We start from the raw sequence: 20,844 nt of genomic DNA, 5'->3' as shown, positions 1-20,844 counted from the left end.
TATAGTGCTAAGTGCAGGTTTTGATCAGGCTGCTGCCTGTGCGGCGGTAATTTAGCAGTTTGGACACAGTGAAACAGTTAATAAGGTACTGTAGCAGCTACATTCCTGTGCTAACTCAGTGAACTTGTATGAATATGCATGAGTGTAAATATATCATCTGTATTCTTGTGTTTTTTCTTTGCCACTGGCTCTCTAATGACCTGCTGAATCATTCAGGCTTGCATGCTCTTAATTTTGACTCCCGCTCTCTTTCCATACTACCCTTTCTTATGTTGCATGCTTTCTCTACTCCCCACTGCTTCCAAATATCTACCACCTGTTTCTTTATTACTGATCCTCACTCTCTTCGGAGCTGTCTTTCTCAACTACTTTTGCTGTCCTTTCACCTTACTCTTTTCCACTCCATCATTCTTTTGCCTTCCATTCAGTCATTCACCCAGACGCTCTTCTATAGACCTCCGGCTGGTGCTCTTTTACCTCTTCTAGACGAGCAATGCCATCTTTTGATTTGATCAATTCTCTACTATGACTAGCAAACTGCCTCTCAGCTCCTAGTCCTTCACTGTTCTTCACTCCTTTCCAAGTTAATCTTTCTTTCTTTCACTTCGTGTTTATATGTATTTGAAATGTCAGGGTTTGGCCGAGGACTTCTCCCACCCGACATCAGAAATGCGAGCGCACAGGAGCACCTCTGGCCACCAGAAGGAAACCGTCTCAGGTGAGGGAGTATGTTCTATTTCAGGTTGACAGACCGGGCTGAGAAGTTTTGGATAATTGTCACCAGCGCAAGTGATCAAGAAATGGGCTATGGTTTTCTATCATTAAGGCTGATCAGCAGCTGCAATTAAAGCCCCAGGTCATGACAGTAGGCATTGAAGCAGCACCATCCACATCTTCTGGCAGCAGGCTCTGGAGTCTGACTGTACAGCACTCGAAATGACAAGCAGGTCAAGGCTGGAGGAGGGTCCCCATCTCTTGGTAATTTGCTACTGGATAGCATTGCGCGCTACTTTGGTTAATGTCCAGCAGTTGATAAGTGCGTGCATTGGGGTCCACTGCTCTGGCTTGACAGGCAGTGAGGGAGCAGGGCCCACAGCTCAGGTTGGTGTGTAGTGGAGGGTGGGGAGGAGGGTCTACAGCTTTGCATGGCATACTAGCAGTGAAGGAACGTCTTGAGTACACACCGACAGTGAGGTGCTGAGCCACAGTACAGTACAACCGCCAGTAGGGAATCACGTTGGACTGTCACCTAGTGGCAGGAAGAACTGTGCAGAGATCCCCTTTTACCAGTGGCTCTCCCTCCAAAAAGTATCCTATTTGCAGGTCCTCATTGCAACACAGCACTTTTTAAGGTTGTCATGCATTGGAGGATGATTAGCGCCGAATAACACACAATGAAGGATTCTTTAACTTACATAACGTACATTTAATGGAATCTGATCTTAGATGATGTGGTGGCAAAAATAATAAGAACTGGTAAGGCTTTGTGTAGCAGTTTCAGCAGCTGCTTTAGCATAGAAGTGAGGATAGCAAAAGAACAGTGAAATCTCAAGAGCAGTCAGAGTATGGCATGGCATGGCCTGACTGAGACACTGGTGGTACCATTCTCCAGCTCTGCAATGTCTCCCAGGGTCAGTGGCTGCACTGACAACCCCATGAGCGATTAGTGTATGGCATTAACTGTGGTCGCGGGGGTAGGGGCTGACACTGATATAGCTTTAACACTCATTGTCCCGATTGAGATAGTCAGTAAATCTGCAGATTTAGAAGCTTGTGTCCCAGTTATGCTTTCACTGTGTAGATAGGAAGGGAATGTTAAGGAAGGGATCCTTTCATGGGTATGCAGCATAACAATTAGAAGTTTTGGTTTGGGTAGATAGTTCTTTGTAGTGCATGATGATTATTCAAATACTCCCCTTCCATGGTGGTCCTTTTGATCAAAGGTTTTGATTTATGTGTATTTGCATGTGTTTGCTTACAGGATTAGTATAAGATTGGGCTTGGACAGACATTGCTAAAGCGGTCAATGTTGATTATTTTGATACTTGTAGGACTGAGGAAGATAGGGCCGGTCGGGCTGGTGTTGGGAATCCATCTCCACCTGCGGACCTGCCAAGAGTCATGGCTCAAGCTGCAGCAGATCGCTTACATCACACGCACCATAAGGAGCAGGTTCATCATCAGCTGCCTGCCAAAAAAAGATACCGACTTTCCCAAGTGCCTTCGCTCTTCCATTTGGCAATACGAGCAGCAGTGACGCTCATGACAGGTAGGCTCTATACTAAGGTCCAAGACCAATCTTATTGTATCATGGTATGAAATTAAGATCCCAGGCATTTCTGTCTTCTGAGCTCTGTTGGTGCAAGGAATAACAACCTTACTCTGGCATGTCTTTTTCCTCTGTCTTGGTATATTACTACATGAAGTAAAGGCCAACCCATGAATAGCTATATCTTATCACATACACATTTACTTCATATAATAAAGATCACCCTGTGTTTAATTTAGCTCTTCTCCTGCTACTGGAATAAAGATTATCCCCTGACCATTTGTTTCTTTTCACAAAGAGCTTTGTGTGATGCACACAGGTGAGGTTTGACTCCTTTCTTCACTCACTGCATGGAACGAAGATCATCTTATGACACGGTCCCGCCTTTTATTCCATAATAGCACTGTGTGAAAAAAGACCTCCAAGCACAAACTTCATCTAGTGTAATTTTATAGAATAAAGACTCTCCTTGGACATCTTACTATTGTTGCACATGATTAGACCTACCCCAGACATTTCTGTCCAGTCTATCTTGTTGTATCACTTAATGGAGGAAAGACCTTGGCTAGACATGTCTGCCTTTTGTTGCTCTCTGTATCATTAAATTGTTTGAAGACCGCTTCTTTGCTCGTTAATACAACCTACGTCTGCTCTCAATGTCATTGCCTCTCAATTCTCTTTGCAGCTCCCAGCATGCAGTACAGCAGCAGTCTTGCTTCTTTGACACCGGAGTTGGCTGAGCATCTTATTGCTTATATGATCAGGGAGAAGCTTCTCCGCCCCAAGAGCCTGGAGCTCTTTTTTGGCTGTCAGATCCAGAAGATAGTTTTGAATTGCTACCCCTATGCAACCAATGAGCTTGTGCGGCAGCTGCGGGCCTTCCACACTCTCAAACACCTCAGCCTTGTATCCTGTTCCCTTATCACAGGTAATGATATTAGTAGCGGATAGTGGCTAGCTATGTCCATGGATATTGTAAGCTTTCATACACTTTGTGCACATATAAATATGGCTTGATGTGTTCTCATGTACTATATGCCTAGTCACACACAAGACTATGCATGCTCTCCCACAGCACCTACATGGATGTTTGAGACCTTGTGAGCTCACTTGTTAGACCACTAAATAACCCTGGGGCGTGCTTCCTGTTTGCACATCCCATGCACAGGCACACATGAAGCTTAGTGCCTTCCACAAGGACAGAGACACATAGTGCATGTTGTGCTGACACACCACTTGCACAAGTACGCTAGGCCTATTAATCACCCAGCACGTTTATCAGTAAACACACAAGATCTAGTGCCTCCTCATGTGCTTCATAAAAACCCACAGAGAACCTATTGTGTTCTTGCACTCCATGTGCACGATCATCCCATACCTGTTTTGTCGCACACTACATGCGAAGGCATATTAAAGTGGTGCCTCCTAACACTGCATGCAAGCACACATAAAGTGTGGTGCCTCCAAGAACAACCCCATGTCCATTCCTAAAGGCACATGTCATGGTGTGATCACACATGCACAATTTATAGTGACTCCTCACATGCCATAAGTGTCTTCACATATGGTCCTCAAGCGGAGTACACTTGAGGTTCAGTGCGATTGTGCACTGTATGTGCAGACACACAAAACGTTAAGCCACCTCACATACAGCAGCATGATCAAATGAGTCCTGGTGCACGCTTACACGCTTCATTTGCAGAAACACAACAGGTCTTGTGTCTTCTTTTACTATGCATTGAGTAAACAAGACAGGGTTCTCCATCAAACACCACATCAGTTGATTTCTCTTCCTATCTGGAGAGCTAGCACACACTAGGTGTGTCTTGTCTTCTCACACACAGACAAGGAATACGGTTGATTGTGTGACTGACTCTAAAGTGGGACTTACCTTTTGGCAGCCACTAGGGAGACAAAAGTTGAAACCATCATGAATGTGCAGGTTGCCATTTGAATGCATACCTGTGTATGTCAGATCATTTCAATGCCTATACTTCTGTTGAAGATGATTGCTGCATGCAGTCTGGTCAATATCAATAAAGAGACTTAGTTGATTGCCAGTTATGAACCTGAAGACTGAGTGCAGCACTATCTTTAGTCTAGGGTAAGTAAGGGGAGGATAGTGTTCTATTCCCGCCGAGATGGTACAGGAAGATACAGGGCCTAAGTCCAAAGAAGACACTCTACAATTGTGCAGAGTGCTATAGAGGTTGTTATGTGTCACAGCCAAACAGTCCTGAGCATGATACTGATGCACAGTTCCCTTAAAGAGCCCCTTGTTAGGGGTTTCATAGTGATAATGGAGCAGTGACCAACTACAGAGACAAAATGAACCAGAGAATAACCATGGTAATGGTACTAATTAGCTCGCTGCATGTGTTTCTGTACAGTACGAAACAGTTTGTTCTTTCAAATGACTTTTTTGTAGGCAAACAAGTTTTTGTATTCTTCACACACACTTTAGTAAAGTTTGTAAATGTTGCTGGTTTAGTGAGACCTGCAGAAAAAAATTCCAGCAACCTGGTTGCAGTTGTGTGACTGGGTATTTCTAGTCAAAATCTTTAGGAGTCCTTCCAGGGATTTAATTTGGTTTCCTCCAGTTTAGCCAGATATTCTGAGAGCCAGGGCTATCCCCGCCCAATTGAAAGAGTTTTGTGAGGCCATGCACCTCATTCTTTGTCAGCCCATTCCCTCTGGCATGCATTTGGGCCCCACAGGTTCGCAGGGCCCCTACTGAATCTACGTACTTCTCCAGATACTGACATGTTTTGTTCTCCTACTGTTGTTATGGAGGAGGGGGCATCCTTCGCAATGGTGGTAAAAAGGGCAGCTGAGGTCCTTTGCCTTAGCTTGCCCTCAGTGTCATTCAAGACTAATGTCTTAACGGAAGTGCTTCAGTCGGGAGTGTCCCCATCAGAACCACTTCACCCTTTTAATGAGGCACTTACTCATGTCCTGCTTGGGACGTGGTCCAGTTTCAACACTGGGGCTCCTGTGCAGAGGAGGATTGCCCGCTACCACCTCTCAGCTCCAGAGGACCCACATTTCCTCACCCAACACCCTACCCCGGAGAGCTTGGTAGTCCAAGCCTCAATGCCCTATGTAAATCCTGGTGCGTTCTCTACCACACCCAAATCTAAAAGGCTGAACAATCTTGGGAAGAAGAGGTTTTCTTCTGCCAGCCTGGCACTGCAGTCTGTGAACACCGCATGCCTTTTGGGTCACTATTCCTGTGCCCTGTGGGATTATAGTTGCGCAGGTGCTGTTAATGGTCCTGAAGGAGGACCGTGTCATGCTCTCCCAGGGATGCAGTTAAGTTCACTATCCGCTGTGGACTAGACACCACTGACTTACTAGGCAGAGCAGTTTGATCGACAGTGTTCTTGTGACGCTACGCCTGATTGAGGACGACTACTTTTCTGGGAATGTCCAGTGCTCACTCAGGGACTTGCTCTTTGATGGCTCCTGTCTGTTAGGACAGAAGGTGGATTTGGCGCTGGAGTGCTTTAAGGGCAGCCGGGCTACAGCCAGGTCCTTGGTTCTTTCTTTGGCTTCTTCTCACCCTCAATTCGCCTTTCACTTCTTTTGTGGCTATGGAAAAGGCAAGCAATCGCATCTTTACCTGCCCAGCCACTGCAGCGTGCAAGGTTCCCAGCCTCTTCATGGCCATGGACGAGGTCCCTTTTGGCCCTGTGCATCGGGTGGCTAGCAGTCGGGTCAGGCCTCTAGCCCTCCCCAGCAGCCTCTGCCTCCAAACCCTCCTAGTCTGCCCTATTATCATCATGGGCACTGTTTGGGCGGCAGAATTTGCCATTGCCTGCTCGCTGGCAGTCAATAACATAGAACAGGTGGGCGGATTGTCCGAAAGGTCTACTACGTCCCCTTCGATACTACCCCACACTCTATGCCACCTACTTACAACAGGCTGACAGCGGTCCACCTATCTCTTCTCTGGCAGGAAGCGATGGCCAAAGGAACCATTGAGAGAGTGCAGATGCCAGAAGTAGGTTTTGGATGCTATTCCCGCTACTTTCTGGTGCCCAATAAAGACAAAGGCCCTTGTCCATCCTCGACCTGCGCTCTCTCAATTTCTTCCTTAAGAGGAAGAAATTCAAGAAGCTCACTCTTGCTGAGGACCTGTTTGCCATGGAGACTGGATGGTGGCGTTGGACTTGCAGGACTCATACTTCCACATTCCTGTCCTACCTCCCACAGTCACTCCTGGGATGGGGTGGCCATTTGAGAGAGGTGGAGATCATAGGACTCTGGTCTCTGGCAGTATACGGACTTCACATTAATCTATTGGGGCTCCAAGCGATCCGATTAGCATTGAAAGCCTTTCTACCCTCCTTCCAGGGCAGGCTACTGCAAGTGTTCAAAGACAACACCACTGCCATGTGGTAGTGCAACAAGGAGGATAGGATGGGGTCATGGATCCTGCATCTCTAGACATGGTTGGAACAGCAGAGCATATCCCTCGTGGTTCAACATCTGATGGGTTCTTTGAACCCCAGAGTGGACTAACTCAGCTGAAGATGTCTAGTGGATCATGAATGAAGTATCCAACCGGAGGTAGAGCAAGGTGTCTTTTAACAGTGGGGAGCCTTGGTTAGATCTGTTTTCCACCAACGAGAATGTGCAATTTCAGCAGTTCTGTGCGCTGAAGTTTCCCAGGCGGGTCTCTCTCATAGACACTTTTTTTCTCAAGTGGATCTCAGGCCTCCTGTACGCCTTTCTGCCCATACCACTCCTGCCCAGAATTCTGAAGAAGATCCGGAACGACTGGGCCCAGTTATCCATGTGGCTCCAGATTGGGCAGGGAGAAAGTCTGGGATCCTCAGCCATTGGTCTTCTGAACAGGCTGCCCTTCAGGAGGATCTTCTGCAGGGCTGGACTGGCTGAAACGGGCATTTTCCAGGTGGGCCGGAAAGGTGGAGGCTGTTTTTGGTACAGGGGGGCAGTTTTACAGCAGTGCTGCAATATCGGCCACCTGTACCAAAAGCAGCAGCACTGTTTCCTACCAGCATCCCCCACCTGCGCGGCCGGTCAGACTTAATTGCCAGGTCTGGTTTGCATTCCTTGTCCGGTCCTGATCTTCTGTCACAACACCAGGGAAGGGTTCTCCATTGAACCTGTCAACGCTCCACCTTTTTGCATGGAGATTGAGTGGCAACAGTTTTCGACCTTCCGCCTTAAGTCTCTAATGTTATCTTGGCAGCCAGTCATCCCTCTACCAAGACGGTTTACGCCTGCTGTTGGGCAAAATGTGTGGCATGGTGTACAGAAAGAAACATTTATGCCCTTTCTGCCCTCCTTTCTCAGGTTCTCTTGTTCGTTCTTTCAGTTGCCCAGCAGAGCTCTGCTCTGGGCACTGTGAAGGGATGCCTTTCTGTAACATCTGCTTTTCTTGCTTTTCTTTGGTTGCCTAACCTTCGTTCCCTTTTCCAACGCTCTATTTTTACATAGGTTTTTGAAAGGTTTGTGACATATGTTTCTTCTCACTCCTTTTGTTATGCCCCAGTGGAACCTCAATCTCGTCCTCACTTTCCTTATGCGTGCTCCCTTTGAGCCTCTGCACAGTTGTCCTCTCTGGCTCCTTACCATCAAGACGGCATTTATCGTGGCAATAACATCTGTCCGGGGGGTCAGTGAGCTTCAGGCCTTGTCATCCAAGCCTCCTTAGCTTAACATCTACCCAGACAAACTAGTGCTTTGTACGAGAGCTTCCAAAATTGGTCACTCCCTTATACGTAGGCATGTCCATCATTCTGCATACTTTTTACACTCAGCCTCATCACTCCAAAGAAGAGGGCACAACTTCACCATCTGCACCCAAAAGGAGCTTTGTCATTCTACCTTTACCACACAAAAGAGTTCCGGATGGATGACCAACTCTTCATGTCGGAGCGAAGAAAGGATTAGCAGTGCAGAAGAGGACCATCTTGCGATGGATCGTATTCTGCATCTGCTACGCACTGGCTAAGCAGCAACCTCTTGAGGGTTTGTGTGCTCATTCCACCAGAGCTAAAGCTTCAACCACTGTATTAGCTTGCCGAGTTCCAGTCATGGAATCTGCCAGGTAGAAACGTGAGCTTCCCAGCACACATTTACAAAACATTATTGTATGGTCAGTCAGGAATGTAGGGATGGGCACTTTGCAGTCCTGCAGGACTTCCTCATATGAACCCACCTACCGGGAGATATTGCTTGGGTATCTTTTCTAAGGTAAGGTAAGGCCTTTGCAGCATAGGGGCACCCAGCAACCTTCAGCCTCTGCAGCTAGAGCACAACATCAACAATGACTTTAGCATTCTGCTCTCACCAAGCAACTCACTGGCCAGGAAGGAGGGAGCATTTCCATTCATTTTTTTGCATGGCTAAAAATGAGGACTACGGTGTACTAGATCTTGTACAGAATGGGCATAAAATCAGGTTTATGTTACCTCTCTTCAGGTTCCTCTGAAGGTGTCAGTCATGTCTTATTTTGTTGGACCAGCTAGGTCTTGAAATGGAAAAAAGTTAAGAAAAAAAACCCAAGAGAATCCTTCTAAAACATCAAAGGAACAAAAAAGTTTATTCTAGCTATTAACTGATTGAAAGGAAAAGCCCCAAAGAGGACCTCTGGCGCTTTTTACATCTCAGGAAGAAAGATTCGGCCTATTGGTGCTACTTCAAAGTTTTCTTCACCTTCTGTAGGGGGCTGGATCCCTGTTTTAGACCTACAGGGTGATTATTATTATTATTAAACCATAAACCAGGATTTACTAAAGTACATGGTTTTATGAGTGTGTACTGGGTGTATGTGACTTCCCTATTAAAACGATTTCAAGTGAACTTAGAAACGGTGTCACCTAAACTGTTTATAGAAACTTGCAAGATGAATGGCATTTACTGTTTCATCGAAATCAATTAATAGAATGGCTTTTTTCAAAATCGACTTTTCCATGCTTAATACACATTTTTATTTCCTACCTATAATGACTCTGTAACCTTAGTTACTTTCAGTGAATTTCTAAGGTTCTTTTTAATTCTAGTTCCTAACTATATAACGCCCTTGTAACCTTTGTGTTTTTTTGTGTGAATTTCTAAGGGTTTTTTTAGTTTATTTTTGTTACTGTAACCTTAGAGGATGGGTGTGTGAGTGGCTGTATGTGTAGTTGAGTGGGCGTGAGTGGCTATATGAGTTTGTAAGCGGCTATGTGATTGACTGTATGGGTCTATGAGTAAGTGTGTAGTGGTTTTGTGGATATGTGACTGGCTCTATTGTTGTGTTTAAATAAGTATATGAGTGACAGTATGGGTTTACGAGTGGTTTTGTGAGTGGCTGAGTGAGTGTGCGAGTGGCTGTATGGGTTTGTAAGTAGGTGTGTAAGTGGTTCTATGAGTGAGTGTGGGTGTCTGGGTTTGTGTGTGAATGGATCTGTGAGCAGGTGTGTGAGTATGAGTGGGTCAGTGAGTGGGTGTGTGAGTGTCTGAGTGGATCTATGACTCAGTGTCCAAGTGGGTGTGTGAGTGGGGTGTGTGTGTGTGGGTCTGTAAGTTGTTGTGGGAATGGGTCAGAGTGGGTCTGAGTGTATATTTTTTTAATTTACATCTGAATTTGTAGATCCACCATGATTTTACATAAGGGCCACACTGAGCGCCGCGGCAGGTCCGCGCACGTGGAAATAAATAGTTTTGGGGAATATTCTTACCACTCATAGATCCCTCACAGACCCCTATATTGCACCCATGGTGTCTGGGTACTTCTACCCTAACACCTTCTATTATTTCATGTGAATTTTCGTCCCCAGGGACCTTTCCCTGATATGTAAAATGCCAGCCACTGGCTCCCCGTGGATAAGAGTCACCTACAAAATCGTCACCCACACCTACAAATGCCTACACAACAACAGACCCAAAAACCTCAATGACAGAATAAACTTCCACGTACCCAAAAGAAACCTGCGATCCTCCAACCTCGCACTGGCAGAAACACCGTGCATCCACAGAGCCAGAGCAGGCGGAAGATCGTTCTCTCACATTGCATCCAAGACCTGGAACAAGCAACCGGCAGACTTCAGACACGCTACTGACCTGAACACCTTCAGGAAGACTCTCAAGACCTGGCTCTTTGGTTGAACGGAGCGGCGCCCCCCTCCTCAGCGCCTTGAGAACCTCTGGGGTGAGTAGCATGATTATAATTTCCTGATTGATTGATTGAGCCACGACTTCCTACCTAGGTTGCGACCTGCCAATCATGGTATTGCTGTTGGCACGTGGATTCGCATAGCGCTGCGAGTGTTCTACGAAGAATCTGTGTCCCTAGATAGACACATTTCTTTTCCCTCTAATATTTCAAAAACTACTGAACTGATTTGCACCAAATCACAAAAAGAGATCTTTCTGGACCAAGATCTAGCTTTATGCCCAATGTGTAATTCCTTTCAGCTGTTCGTGTCTAAAATCTCTATTGGGATTAACATTGGATATGCACTTTTTGCGCCCGCCACCCTCGCCCCGAAGCTTTCCATACACAACTAGACACAGGAGGACACTTTTTTGGGGGAAAACTTCGTAAAGATTCTTCAAACAGCGCCACAGTTATAAGCAAACCAAAAACACTTTTCCTATGGAAACTAGAACCTAACCATAACTACCTACAGGTGACCACCAATAGGATATAGATATATATGTATCCCAACTCCTTTGAAAGAAGAGAGCACTCACATGAAGACTGCAGAATCTAGGCTTTTTTTTATTTTTATGTGTTGGGCCTCCCTTGGCCCAGCAACTAAGAGAGACAGATTCCGACAGACCACATGCCTCTCTCAATCCAAAAAAGATCATTTTAGTCTTCTATTTGAATATGTAAAATAGTAAACATATGTAATGCGCTTTATCCCTGCTGCAGTTCATATCTATTTAGATCGTTCTTTTATGTAAGGTAATAGTCGTGTGCAAGACATGCATCGTTCAAACCTTAATGTATCATGTTAATGCAGTACCTCAGTTAAAAATTAGCATGTAATGTCAACCCCTAATGGGTACCTGTGAACAATGTTGACAGTGCCATGAGCACTATTCAAATAATTAAGTCTGCTGTTGCTGTAGTTATAGTTAAGATTCCCAGAGAAAGAAATTCCTTGGATTTTTGCTTCCTAATAACTTTTCTCCAAATTAACGAATCTCCAGAAAACTTCCTAGACCTATAGCATTTTTCTACATTTAGAGATGATGGAAATTTTTGAGATGAATTGTTATGGTGGTGCAAAGATAGAAGGGGGCCCCATACAGATTTTCCCCAATGTATATTCCATTGACATTTGCATTCGACATTGCGTACAAACTATGTTTGCCACCTCTCCAAGAGAAATATACTGACCATTTGTTGTTGTTTTAAGAAACCTCAAAGGCCTGGACATGACACTAAATAGGGCTTTCAACAGAATCTGATTAAAATTACACAAAACAAATTAATTTGTTGCATGACTTTTCTGTCCTTGTTTTCTTTAAAAAATTGGTCCTGGATCATTAAGGCTGCACTAGAACACATTTAAACGTGCTCTCTATTTATATTTGCTGTTCGAAGTATGTACAGATCAGGGCTAAAATGACAGCTTTAGTTGATTTTGCTTATTTTTGAGCCCGAAAACTAAACTAGACTGCCTGTATAAAGTTTCAGAATTACTACATGAATAACTAAAAGACACATTTATTGTCTCATGATTATGTAAACCAATATACAAATTCATAAGAAAGACAATAGATAAAAACAAAAATGTCATATTAAATCTGATTGCCACTCTGTAGTTATAGTTATCATTCCAAGAGAGAGGAATTCCTCAGAATTCTGCTCCCTAATAACTTTCCATTTGTTTGCCGAATCATCACAAAACTTCCCAGACCTATTGCATTTTTACATTTTGTGATGATGAAAATGTTTGTGGTGAATCGTTAAGGAGGTGCAAAGATAAGAGGGGGGTGGGCCCAAAATGGGTTATCCCATCAATGCATTTTCCATAGACTATTATATTTGACGTAATGCGAAAACAGCTGAACTGATTTGTTTGAAATTTGCAGAATTAAACATTATGCTACACAGATGATCATTTTGAATACTGTAGGCAAGTATTTTTTTTTAAGTTATTAGGCTTTTAAACTTAGTGATATCTGTGATCGCAGTACTTTTGTGGAATTTCATGAAACTACTGTGGTAGATAGCGATGACAAGTCATTATCTGATTTGATTAATGACCACCTTTAGAAAAGTTTGAGGCAGCCATGTTGTTTTATGGCCACTTTGCCAGTGTTCTTGCTTAGGGCCTTAGATATAGGTAAGTATTAGGTTTTATATTTTTCCCCTACCTATTTCCACTTTAGTAAAGTGGTAATAGGTAGGGAATAATAATTGTAAGTTTCTGTACATTTAAAAAAATAAAATGTTTAAAAATAAACACTGTAATACACTATATTGCACATATATAGTGTAGTACAGTGTATTTATATTTTTTAACATATTTAGTTCCTGTAAAAAGAAATGTGTATCGAGTACCGCTCAATTTAAAAAATAAATACAAAAAGAAGCCTTAAAAGGTATGTTTCTTAATAGGTTCTAGCTCAGCACTCTGTAAACGTATTTAAAAGTATGTAAAAAAACCCTACCTATTATCACTTTAATAAACTGGTAATAGGTAGTGAACTACAATAAAACCTGATACTTACCTATATATAAGGCCTGAACACAGCCCAAGTATGTTAAAAACAATATGGCTACCTTTTCATTTTCTAAAAACAGCCATCTCTCAATTATATACTGGCTGTCATTGCCATGTACCACAGTATACCTCAAAGTTACTGCAGTATACCGTGACCCAAAATATAACTAAGGCCTAGCTGTATTATTGTATTGTGGTATTCTTGCGTCACGCATGGCGTCATATGGGCAACACAATACTTTAGTCAGACTTACAAAGCAATGCAAGGCTGCTATGTGTTGCCCTGTGTTGATTGGTAAATCTGGAGAAACGCAAGGCAGCGCATTTCACTGTTTTGAGTTACTCTGCACACCATTGCTACATTGGTGCTAACTTTGACATACATATGCACCCCACTTCATTATACGCCACTACACCGTACACTGCTCCACTCTACTGTATTCCACTCTGCCACTCCATTGTACACCCCTCCATTCTACACAATTCCACTCTATGCCACTCCACTCTACGTTATTACACTGTACGCAACTCTATTGTATGCCACTCCACGTTGTTAAATTGTACACTACTCCAGTCTACGCCACACCACTGGACACTACTCTACTATACATTATTCCACTCTAAGCCATTCCTCTTTGTTCTTCCACTGTATGCCTCTACACTATTCCAGTACATGCCACTCCATTGTATGCTACTCCAGTGTATGGCACTCCACTCTATGCCACTTCATTTTACGTTATTCCATTGGACGCCATTCCAATGTATGTCAGTCTACTTCATATTACACTCTGCCCCACTCCACTGTACGCCACTAGAGTCAATACTACTCCCCTGTATTCCACTCTACTTTACACTACTCCACTATACACTATTACACTGCACCACTCTACTGTACAACACTCCACGCTGCCAGTCCAGTCTATTCTATTCTACACTACCCCACTCGAGTCTGCACCACTCCACTGTATGCCAGTGCCCTGTTCACTGCTCCAGTAGATGCCATTCCATTCTACCTCATTCCACAGTGCTCCACTCTACGCTAGTCCATTGTATGCCACTCCAAAATACGCGACTCCACTGTATGCCACTCCAGTCTACACTGTTCCACTGTATGCTACTGTATTCTATTCCACTCTACACTATTCCACTCTATGCCACTCCACTGTCCTCCACTGTACACTATGCTACTCCACTGTTTGCAATTACTCTGTACACAACTACAGTCTTCGCCACTCTACTGTATGGTATGCCGCACTACCCCACTCCACTATACACCACTCCATTCTCCTCTATTACATTGGACATCAGTCATAGTCATATATAGCTTCATTCAGAGTTATAAAAAAAATCCATGAAAGCATTTACACAGATAATAAACAAGGGGAAAGGACAACACGCATCAATCAGTCTCATTTTGTTACACATACAATGGATTAAGAAACAATATACAGGTGAATTTAGAATATTTAACAAGTGAATTGGTTAAGTTCATTCAGGTACATTTAAAAGTATTATTAACGTGATCAGAAATGATTAAAAGACAACTAGCTACCATAGCTTCAGTTACGCATTTATACAGTTGTAATCCTAAAAAAATAAAAAAGTGCGTAAGTGCAGTATTCTTCATGTTGCCTTCCTGATTTAATTGTTCCCCAACACCTTAATGTCCTTCCCCTTTAAGTACATAATCACTTTACCATAGTCTAGGTAGTACCTGATGTCCTCTTCTTTCTGGCGTAAAAAACTGCCCAGAGGTAGATGACATTCTGCAACAGATCTCAAGCGTTGGCAATGATTGCAGGTACAGATACACAGGGTGACTTTGGGTACAACGTAACTGTCTTATTATTGGAAAAATATAACGGTTCCTGTATTTAGAATACAATTTACACAAGAGGACCACGTGCAAAGTATTCTGAGATATCCTCTCATTACAGGAACAGTTTACCAAATCTGTTGACCAGTCGTTCATAGTAGGGAATGAGCATAGCCTATGAAAGATATCCAGTCTTGGGCGTGTGAGAAAAAACCTGTGCCGTAAATTTAAAACAGTCCTAAGATAAGGTTGCATATTAAAAGTACTTCAAATCAGTTGATTATGTAAAACTGAAGATTTTGTAAGTTCGGTTATCAGACTAAGTTTTTCTAAATGAGCCATCACCTCTCCCTTCAGTGTTTTTCTGCTGATGGTGACTAATGTCTCTGGTTTCTCATAATATTCTGGGTGAGCCATATCATCAAGGAACCGCTGGACATACACTAGCCATGGGATGGACTTATATGCACTTGAGTTCAAACAATCTGCAATTATTGCTTGATTGAGAGCTGTGTAGACAACATGATTGGTTCTGACTTGATTAAATTTGTAATAAAAGGGGTGCCAAGTTCAGAGTGGAGAACATATGCTGAAGTGCTTTTGAGGGTTGCTAAAAGACATCCCAAAAAATTATTTTCCGTTACTTACATCTCTGCACATTTCTTGTGTCCCCATATGCCTGCCCCGTAAAGTCTAGACTAGTGCATTTTGCTTTATATATCTTCAACATCATTTCCGGGGGATTATTACCAAGTCGACTTGCAAAGGCTCTAAGGGCCCAACAAGCCTTACTAAACAGGCTATTTCTATTCTGAATTGACTTGCTCCATGCCCCATCTTTGTCGACTAGGACTCCAAGGTAAGAAAAAGTGTTAATGAAACTGATCTTTATTCCATTTATTGTAAAAATTCTGCAATTCTGGTTGTTCTTACCACAGTTCATAATAAAGGTTTTCGACTGGTTGACTTGGAGACCCAGTTTGTTCATATATTCGACAAAGTTGGTGAGGAGCGTCTGTAGAGCCAACGGGGTGCGGCCCATTAAAACTGCATTGTCGGCGTAGAGGAGGGCTGGGACAGGGCTCGTGTCTATTTGCGGTAGATCTTTCGAGGTCGCCGCCAGCTCCACCCCCACACTGTATATGTATAAAAAAAACAGGAAGGGAGCCAGAACACACCCCTGTCTAACCCCTCTCTCCATGCCGAAGGCTCAAGTACATTCCCCTCCAGCCCCGTACCTTACCCTGGCTCTGCATCCCAAATATAAATCTCTTTAAGAAGCTGATAATTGGGCCCTCAAACCTCAATTCTTTCAACTTTAACCATAGCCTGGCGTGTAGTACGCAATTAAACGCCGATGTCAAATCTACGAAGTCTAGGTACAGGTTCCCCTTCTTTATTCTTACATATTTACCAATAAGCATGTTTAAGTTGATACTCTGCTCATTTGTCCCAACCCCAGGTCTAATATTGCAGATCTGACAATTTTCCGTTACTTTCAGTCCACTGCTGTTATCTTTCAAAAATTATACGGCCCGCTATTTTTGCTAAGGAGCCAATCTGGGAGATTGGCTTGTAGCATGCTGGATTTAGCCGATCCCCTTTTTTAGGTCTCGCCTAGCGTTGCAGCGCATGCGCTGCTCGCTTTGCGAGGCATGCAGTATATACTATAGCGCAAAAACATTCTGGAAGCTCCGCCCAATCTCCGCCCATCTTTTTGATTGGCTTACATCCTAAATGCTGCCTTATGATTGGTTTTAGGCTTGTTAGTCTCTCCGCCTGACAGCCATGTTATCCTTTGTATCCTTCCCTGGCTATTGGCCCCTTTACTCAAACAAAATTTTCTGCTCTGTGTCCCCCCCGCCCCCTCCCGCAGTTTGTGACTTTCCCCCCCACTCCCATTCGTGCCTTGTTAAATGTCTGCACTCCCATTTTTAATGCATCATGTCTTGCGTAAATGCGAGTAGTATTGCATTGCAAATGCTTATTTTAAAGTAGTCCGACAAAGCCGTAGTTTACCGGAAGTGACATCCCTGGGATGCACCGGAAAAGAACCCTTGGTTGCTCCGTAAGTCTCGTTTTACGTAGAGCCTGAGCCAGCACTGCTCTGTTTAGTTTCTCGTTCCCGCCCCCCTCCCATTGTCCGCGTTCCTTTTGTTCCCGCTGTCCGCTTTCCTTTGCCTCCACAGGAGCACGTGAAGACGGTCCGCCTGACTCTGCAGAAAGGCCCCGCTGGAGACCGAGGTGACCTCCTCAAGCAGAAGGTATAATCCATGCGCGAGGTGTAATGCTGGAAAGGGGTTTGGATGCATCCCGACCCCAGGACCCGAGCAGGGTGCGGCCTATTAGCAAGCCCGGCAGGAATGGAGACTGCTGCTGTTCCTTGAACCGTTCCTTAACCCGGCACGTGAAGACGGTCCACCTGACTCTACAGAATGGCCCCGCTGGAGACCGAGGTCACCTCCTCAAGCAGAAGGTATGACCCATGCGCGAGGTGAAATGCTGGAAAGGGGTTCGGATGCACCCCGACTCCAGGACCCGTGCAGGGTCCGGCATATTAGCAGGCCCGGTGGGAATGGAGACTGCTGCTATTCCTTGTTTTTGTTAGCGTACAGTTTGTTGATGAATTTCTGTTGTAAAACTGTTCACAATAGCAACGTGGATGATTTGTATAGAGCACTTACAGGCTCTCACTAAACATGTTCCTGTGACACAGTTAGCTAGGGATACCGTTTTTTGTTTCCTGACCTGCAGGGGTAGCAAGCACCCTGGCCTCGTAAACACTTGTCTTCTAGGCAGTATCTATGAGAATCTTCCCGGGAGGTCAAGAAGGGGGAGCGTAGCTGGGGGGGTTTATTAGGCGCTTTACGCCCCTCATCACACATGCAGTATTTCATACTAGCAGGTCAAGTGTCCGCTCTTTGGTATTCCCGGGCACACCTGGGAAGGGCAGGCACAAACTAGTGAGCTCCGCATCTCATTTTACAGACCAAATACTTGAGATGTCCCACCTTTTATCACACAACCATTCCAACCAACTCGCCATATGGTTATGCCTTAAAATGTTTCCCTCCATAATGTGGAAAGGGGTAACACACATCCTGCACTACCACACGCACTTTCCTAAATGTGGAACCTTCAACCTGAAACACCTGCAGTGTACTGAGAAACCAGCATATTTTACAGACCATTGTTAAATTGTAAAAGCCAAATTCCAAACGTAACGCACATCCCAGCTGAGGATTCGCTGGCCACTGTTTAACTACGAGCTAACAGCACTGGTGCGAAAGGACCGGGAAAATCCCTGTGCAGCAAGGAAGAGGCGGAACTGTGTATGTGGGGGCGTTCTATCCGTCGGTTTAAACCCCAAGTGGAACCACTGGTATTGTGCACTTGCCACAGCAGTCGGATAGCACTGTATGCACAGACGGTCGAAGCAGGTAAAGCCACATGGTACAAGCATGGGCGTAACAAACACCCCCGCAGCCGCCGCGGTGCGGGGGGGCCCCCACTCTTCAGTAAATGAAGGGGGCCCCCTCAGCTCTTCGGTAGAGAGCTGTGAGAGAGAGGGTTGCTCTAAATCAAGCCTCTCTCTCTAACTAAAGCAGCCTGCACGGAGCTCCTGCGCTGACCCAGGACTGAAGAGAAACAATGTAACAAGTTACATTGTTTCTCTTCAGTCAGAGCCACCAGCCAGTCCCGGAACAAGGATGGGGGTGGGGGCCCCAGAGAGAGCAGGAGGCAGCGCAGCATTCCCCACAGTGCACTGCATCTGAGAAGGGAGAGGACAAGGATGGGGGTGGGGGCCCCAGAGACAGCATTCACAACAGGGCACTGCTCCTCTGAGGCAGCACAGAGCTGACTTCAGCCAGAAAGTTTGCAGCTCCAGAAACAGGATCTGCTGGGACACATCAGAAGGTGAGAGTTAGAGCTATTGATGTTGTAATGGACAATGCATTTTACCTATGTGTTTTTTGTTTGGAGTGGAGGGAATGTGTGTGGTGTCAATTGGACATATATGGTTTGGATTGGAATTGTTGGTTGTGGAATTGTGTTGCGTGGATTGGATCTGTGTAGTGGAATAATGTGGCATGGTGTGCAGTGCAATTATGTGGTATTGAGTGGAGTGGGATTGTGTGTCTTGGAGTGGGATTATCTGGAATGGTATTTTGTGTTGTGGAGTGGTATGTAGTGGAGTTTCCTTATGTGGTGTGCTGTTAAATATTATGGCATGATGTGGAATTTGTGGTGTAGATTGGATATATGTGGTGTGTTGTGCATTTGTGGTGTTAGTCTGAATTATGTAGTTTGTTGTGAATTATGTGGTGTGGAATGGAAATATGTAGAGTTGAATTGTGTGACGTGGAAGTTGCGGTGTTGAGTGAAATTATGTTGAGTGGTATTATGAGGCATGGTGTGAAGTGTAGCTATGTGGAGTGTTGCTACGTGGCATAGACTGGATTTATGTGGAGTGTATGTATGCAGTATGGAGTAGAGCATAATTATGTGGAGGTTAATTATGTGGAGCTGAGTGGTATTATGTGGAGTGTTATTATGCTGTGTGATAAATTGTGTGGGGATAAATTGTGGAATTGTGTGACGTGTGGAATTATGTGGCATGGTGTGGTGTATAATTATGCGCAGTGGAATTATGCAACATGTTGCAGAGTTGTATTTTGTGGAGGGTAATTATGTGTTTTAGAGTTGAGTGTAAATATGTTGTGTGAAGTGTAATTATGTGGTTGGGAGTGGTATTAAGTTGTGTAGAATGTGATTCTGTGATGTGGAATTATGTGGTATGGAGTGAAGTGGAAATATGTGTATTTTTTGCATTGTAATTATGTGGTATGGAATGTTGTAGGGTTAAATTATTTATAGTTGAATTGTGCAGTGTGGATTTATAAGCAGGGGCGTAACACAGGCCCCAGGGGCGTAACACAGGCCCCCACAGCTCCCGTGTTGTGGGGGGGCCCAGCGCTCCAGAGGCCCCCTCAGCGGTGCCAGCAAGCACCACAAATCCGTGACTGTCTGGGATAGGTAATTAATTAATATAGGTAGGTTATGTAACTTACGCTTGCTCTAGACTTTTCTTTATAAATGAAATGATAACATTTAAAAAATGGTAATGGTGCACACTGCGCAGCGTGCAGATGTCTCCGTCGCCGCGTCTGCGCGGTCTTACTCTTCACCCTTAGGGTGGGGCTGGTGACCAATTGTCATGCTCATTGCTGATTGGTGAAGCGAGGAGGCATCCCAGAGGCCAGAGTGGAGACAATTGAGAGGTAACGTGCGGCGGCGACTACCTGCCATAATTTAATTATTTCTCTGGCTAGCCTTGTTTGCCCTGTCTTTTGCGGCTCGCGCAGGTGAGTCTGTCTGTTCGCCCAGTCTATGCCACCCCCCCGCAGACAAGTGCACCCCACCCAAAATTAATTGCGACGACCACTTGTGTGCGTAAGGTCTCCAGTTTAGTGTGAAGGCATTTAGTAAAAGAAAGGCGCCTTTGGTACATGAAGGTTGTTTGGAAAATATGGGGGGGGGGGTTATGTTACACATTAAAGATTAAAAGTGCGTGTCATCAGTTTCACCTGCGATTTATATTGATTTGCGGATTTTACAGAAAACACAAAAATCGTCATTGAAGATTGTGGGCGCAAGAAAATATACCCTTCACCTATGAATTTACACCTTAGTCTGTGACTTTCGGAGAAGTTTCCCGGTTTCGCCCGACTTTGTCCCCCCAAAACTGACCCGATTTCTTGTCGCTGATTTCTAGTTGTCAAGTGATGTCGGTTCTGAAGGGGCAGGTCCAGCTGAACTGGACATCAGGGTGTGAGTGGGGCAGAGAGGGGGAGGATTGGGGCTGTGGTGGCAGTGGTGCTACATAAATTGCAGCTTGCAGATAAAATGGTTTCTAGCTGAAACAGTTAAAAGTTACTAAAATACAGCAACATGCATTGCTGCACAGTCGAATGCCCTTCGCTAAAATTGACAGGCCATCTTTCAGTTACTCTTTGTTGTTTGGTTGTTAAACTGAGACTGAGGTGAAACATTTGCCAGAA

At 44.5% G+C, this 20,844-nt stretch overlaps 1 protein-coding gene across 1 annotated transcript in view; it reads left to right on the top strand.

The window, feature by feature from the left end:
• LOC146789944 (uncharacterized) overlaps positions 1–20,844 on the top strand; it is a 1,358,907-nt gene that overhangs the window by 718,369 nt on the left and 619,694 nt on the right. The window contains exons 8-10 of the mRNA XM_085628244.1: positions 634–718; positions 2,052–2,269; positions 2,955–3,197. Of these exons, the coding sequence (XP_085484370.1) occupies positions 634–718; positions 2,052–2,269; positions 2,955–3,197 (546 nt within the window). The remainder of the gene's footprint in view (positions 1–633; positions 719–2,051; positions 2,270–2,954; positions 3,198–20,844) is intronic.

This window comes from Triturus cristatus, chromosome 10, assembly GCF_964204655.1.
Source record: "Triturus cristatus chromosome 10, aTriCri1.1, whole genome shotgun sequence".
In the NCBI taxonomy this organism is placed as follows: domain Eukaryota; kingdom Metazoa; phylum Chordata; class Amphibia; order Caudata; family Salamandridae; genus Triturus; species Triturus cristatus.
Note: the sequence above shows the minus strand (reverse complement) of the source record. Positions and strands in the feature narration are given on the sequence as shown.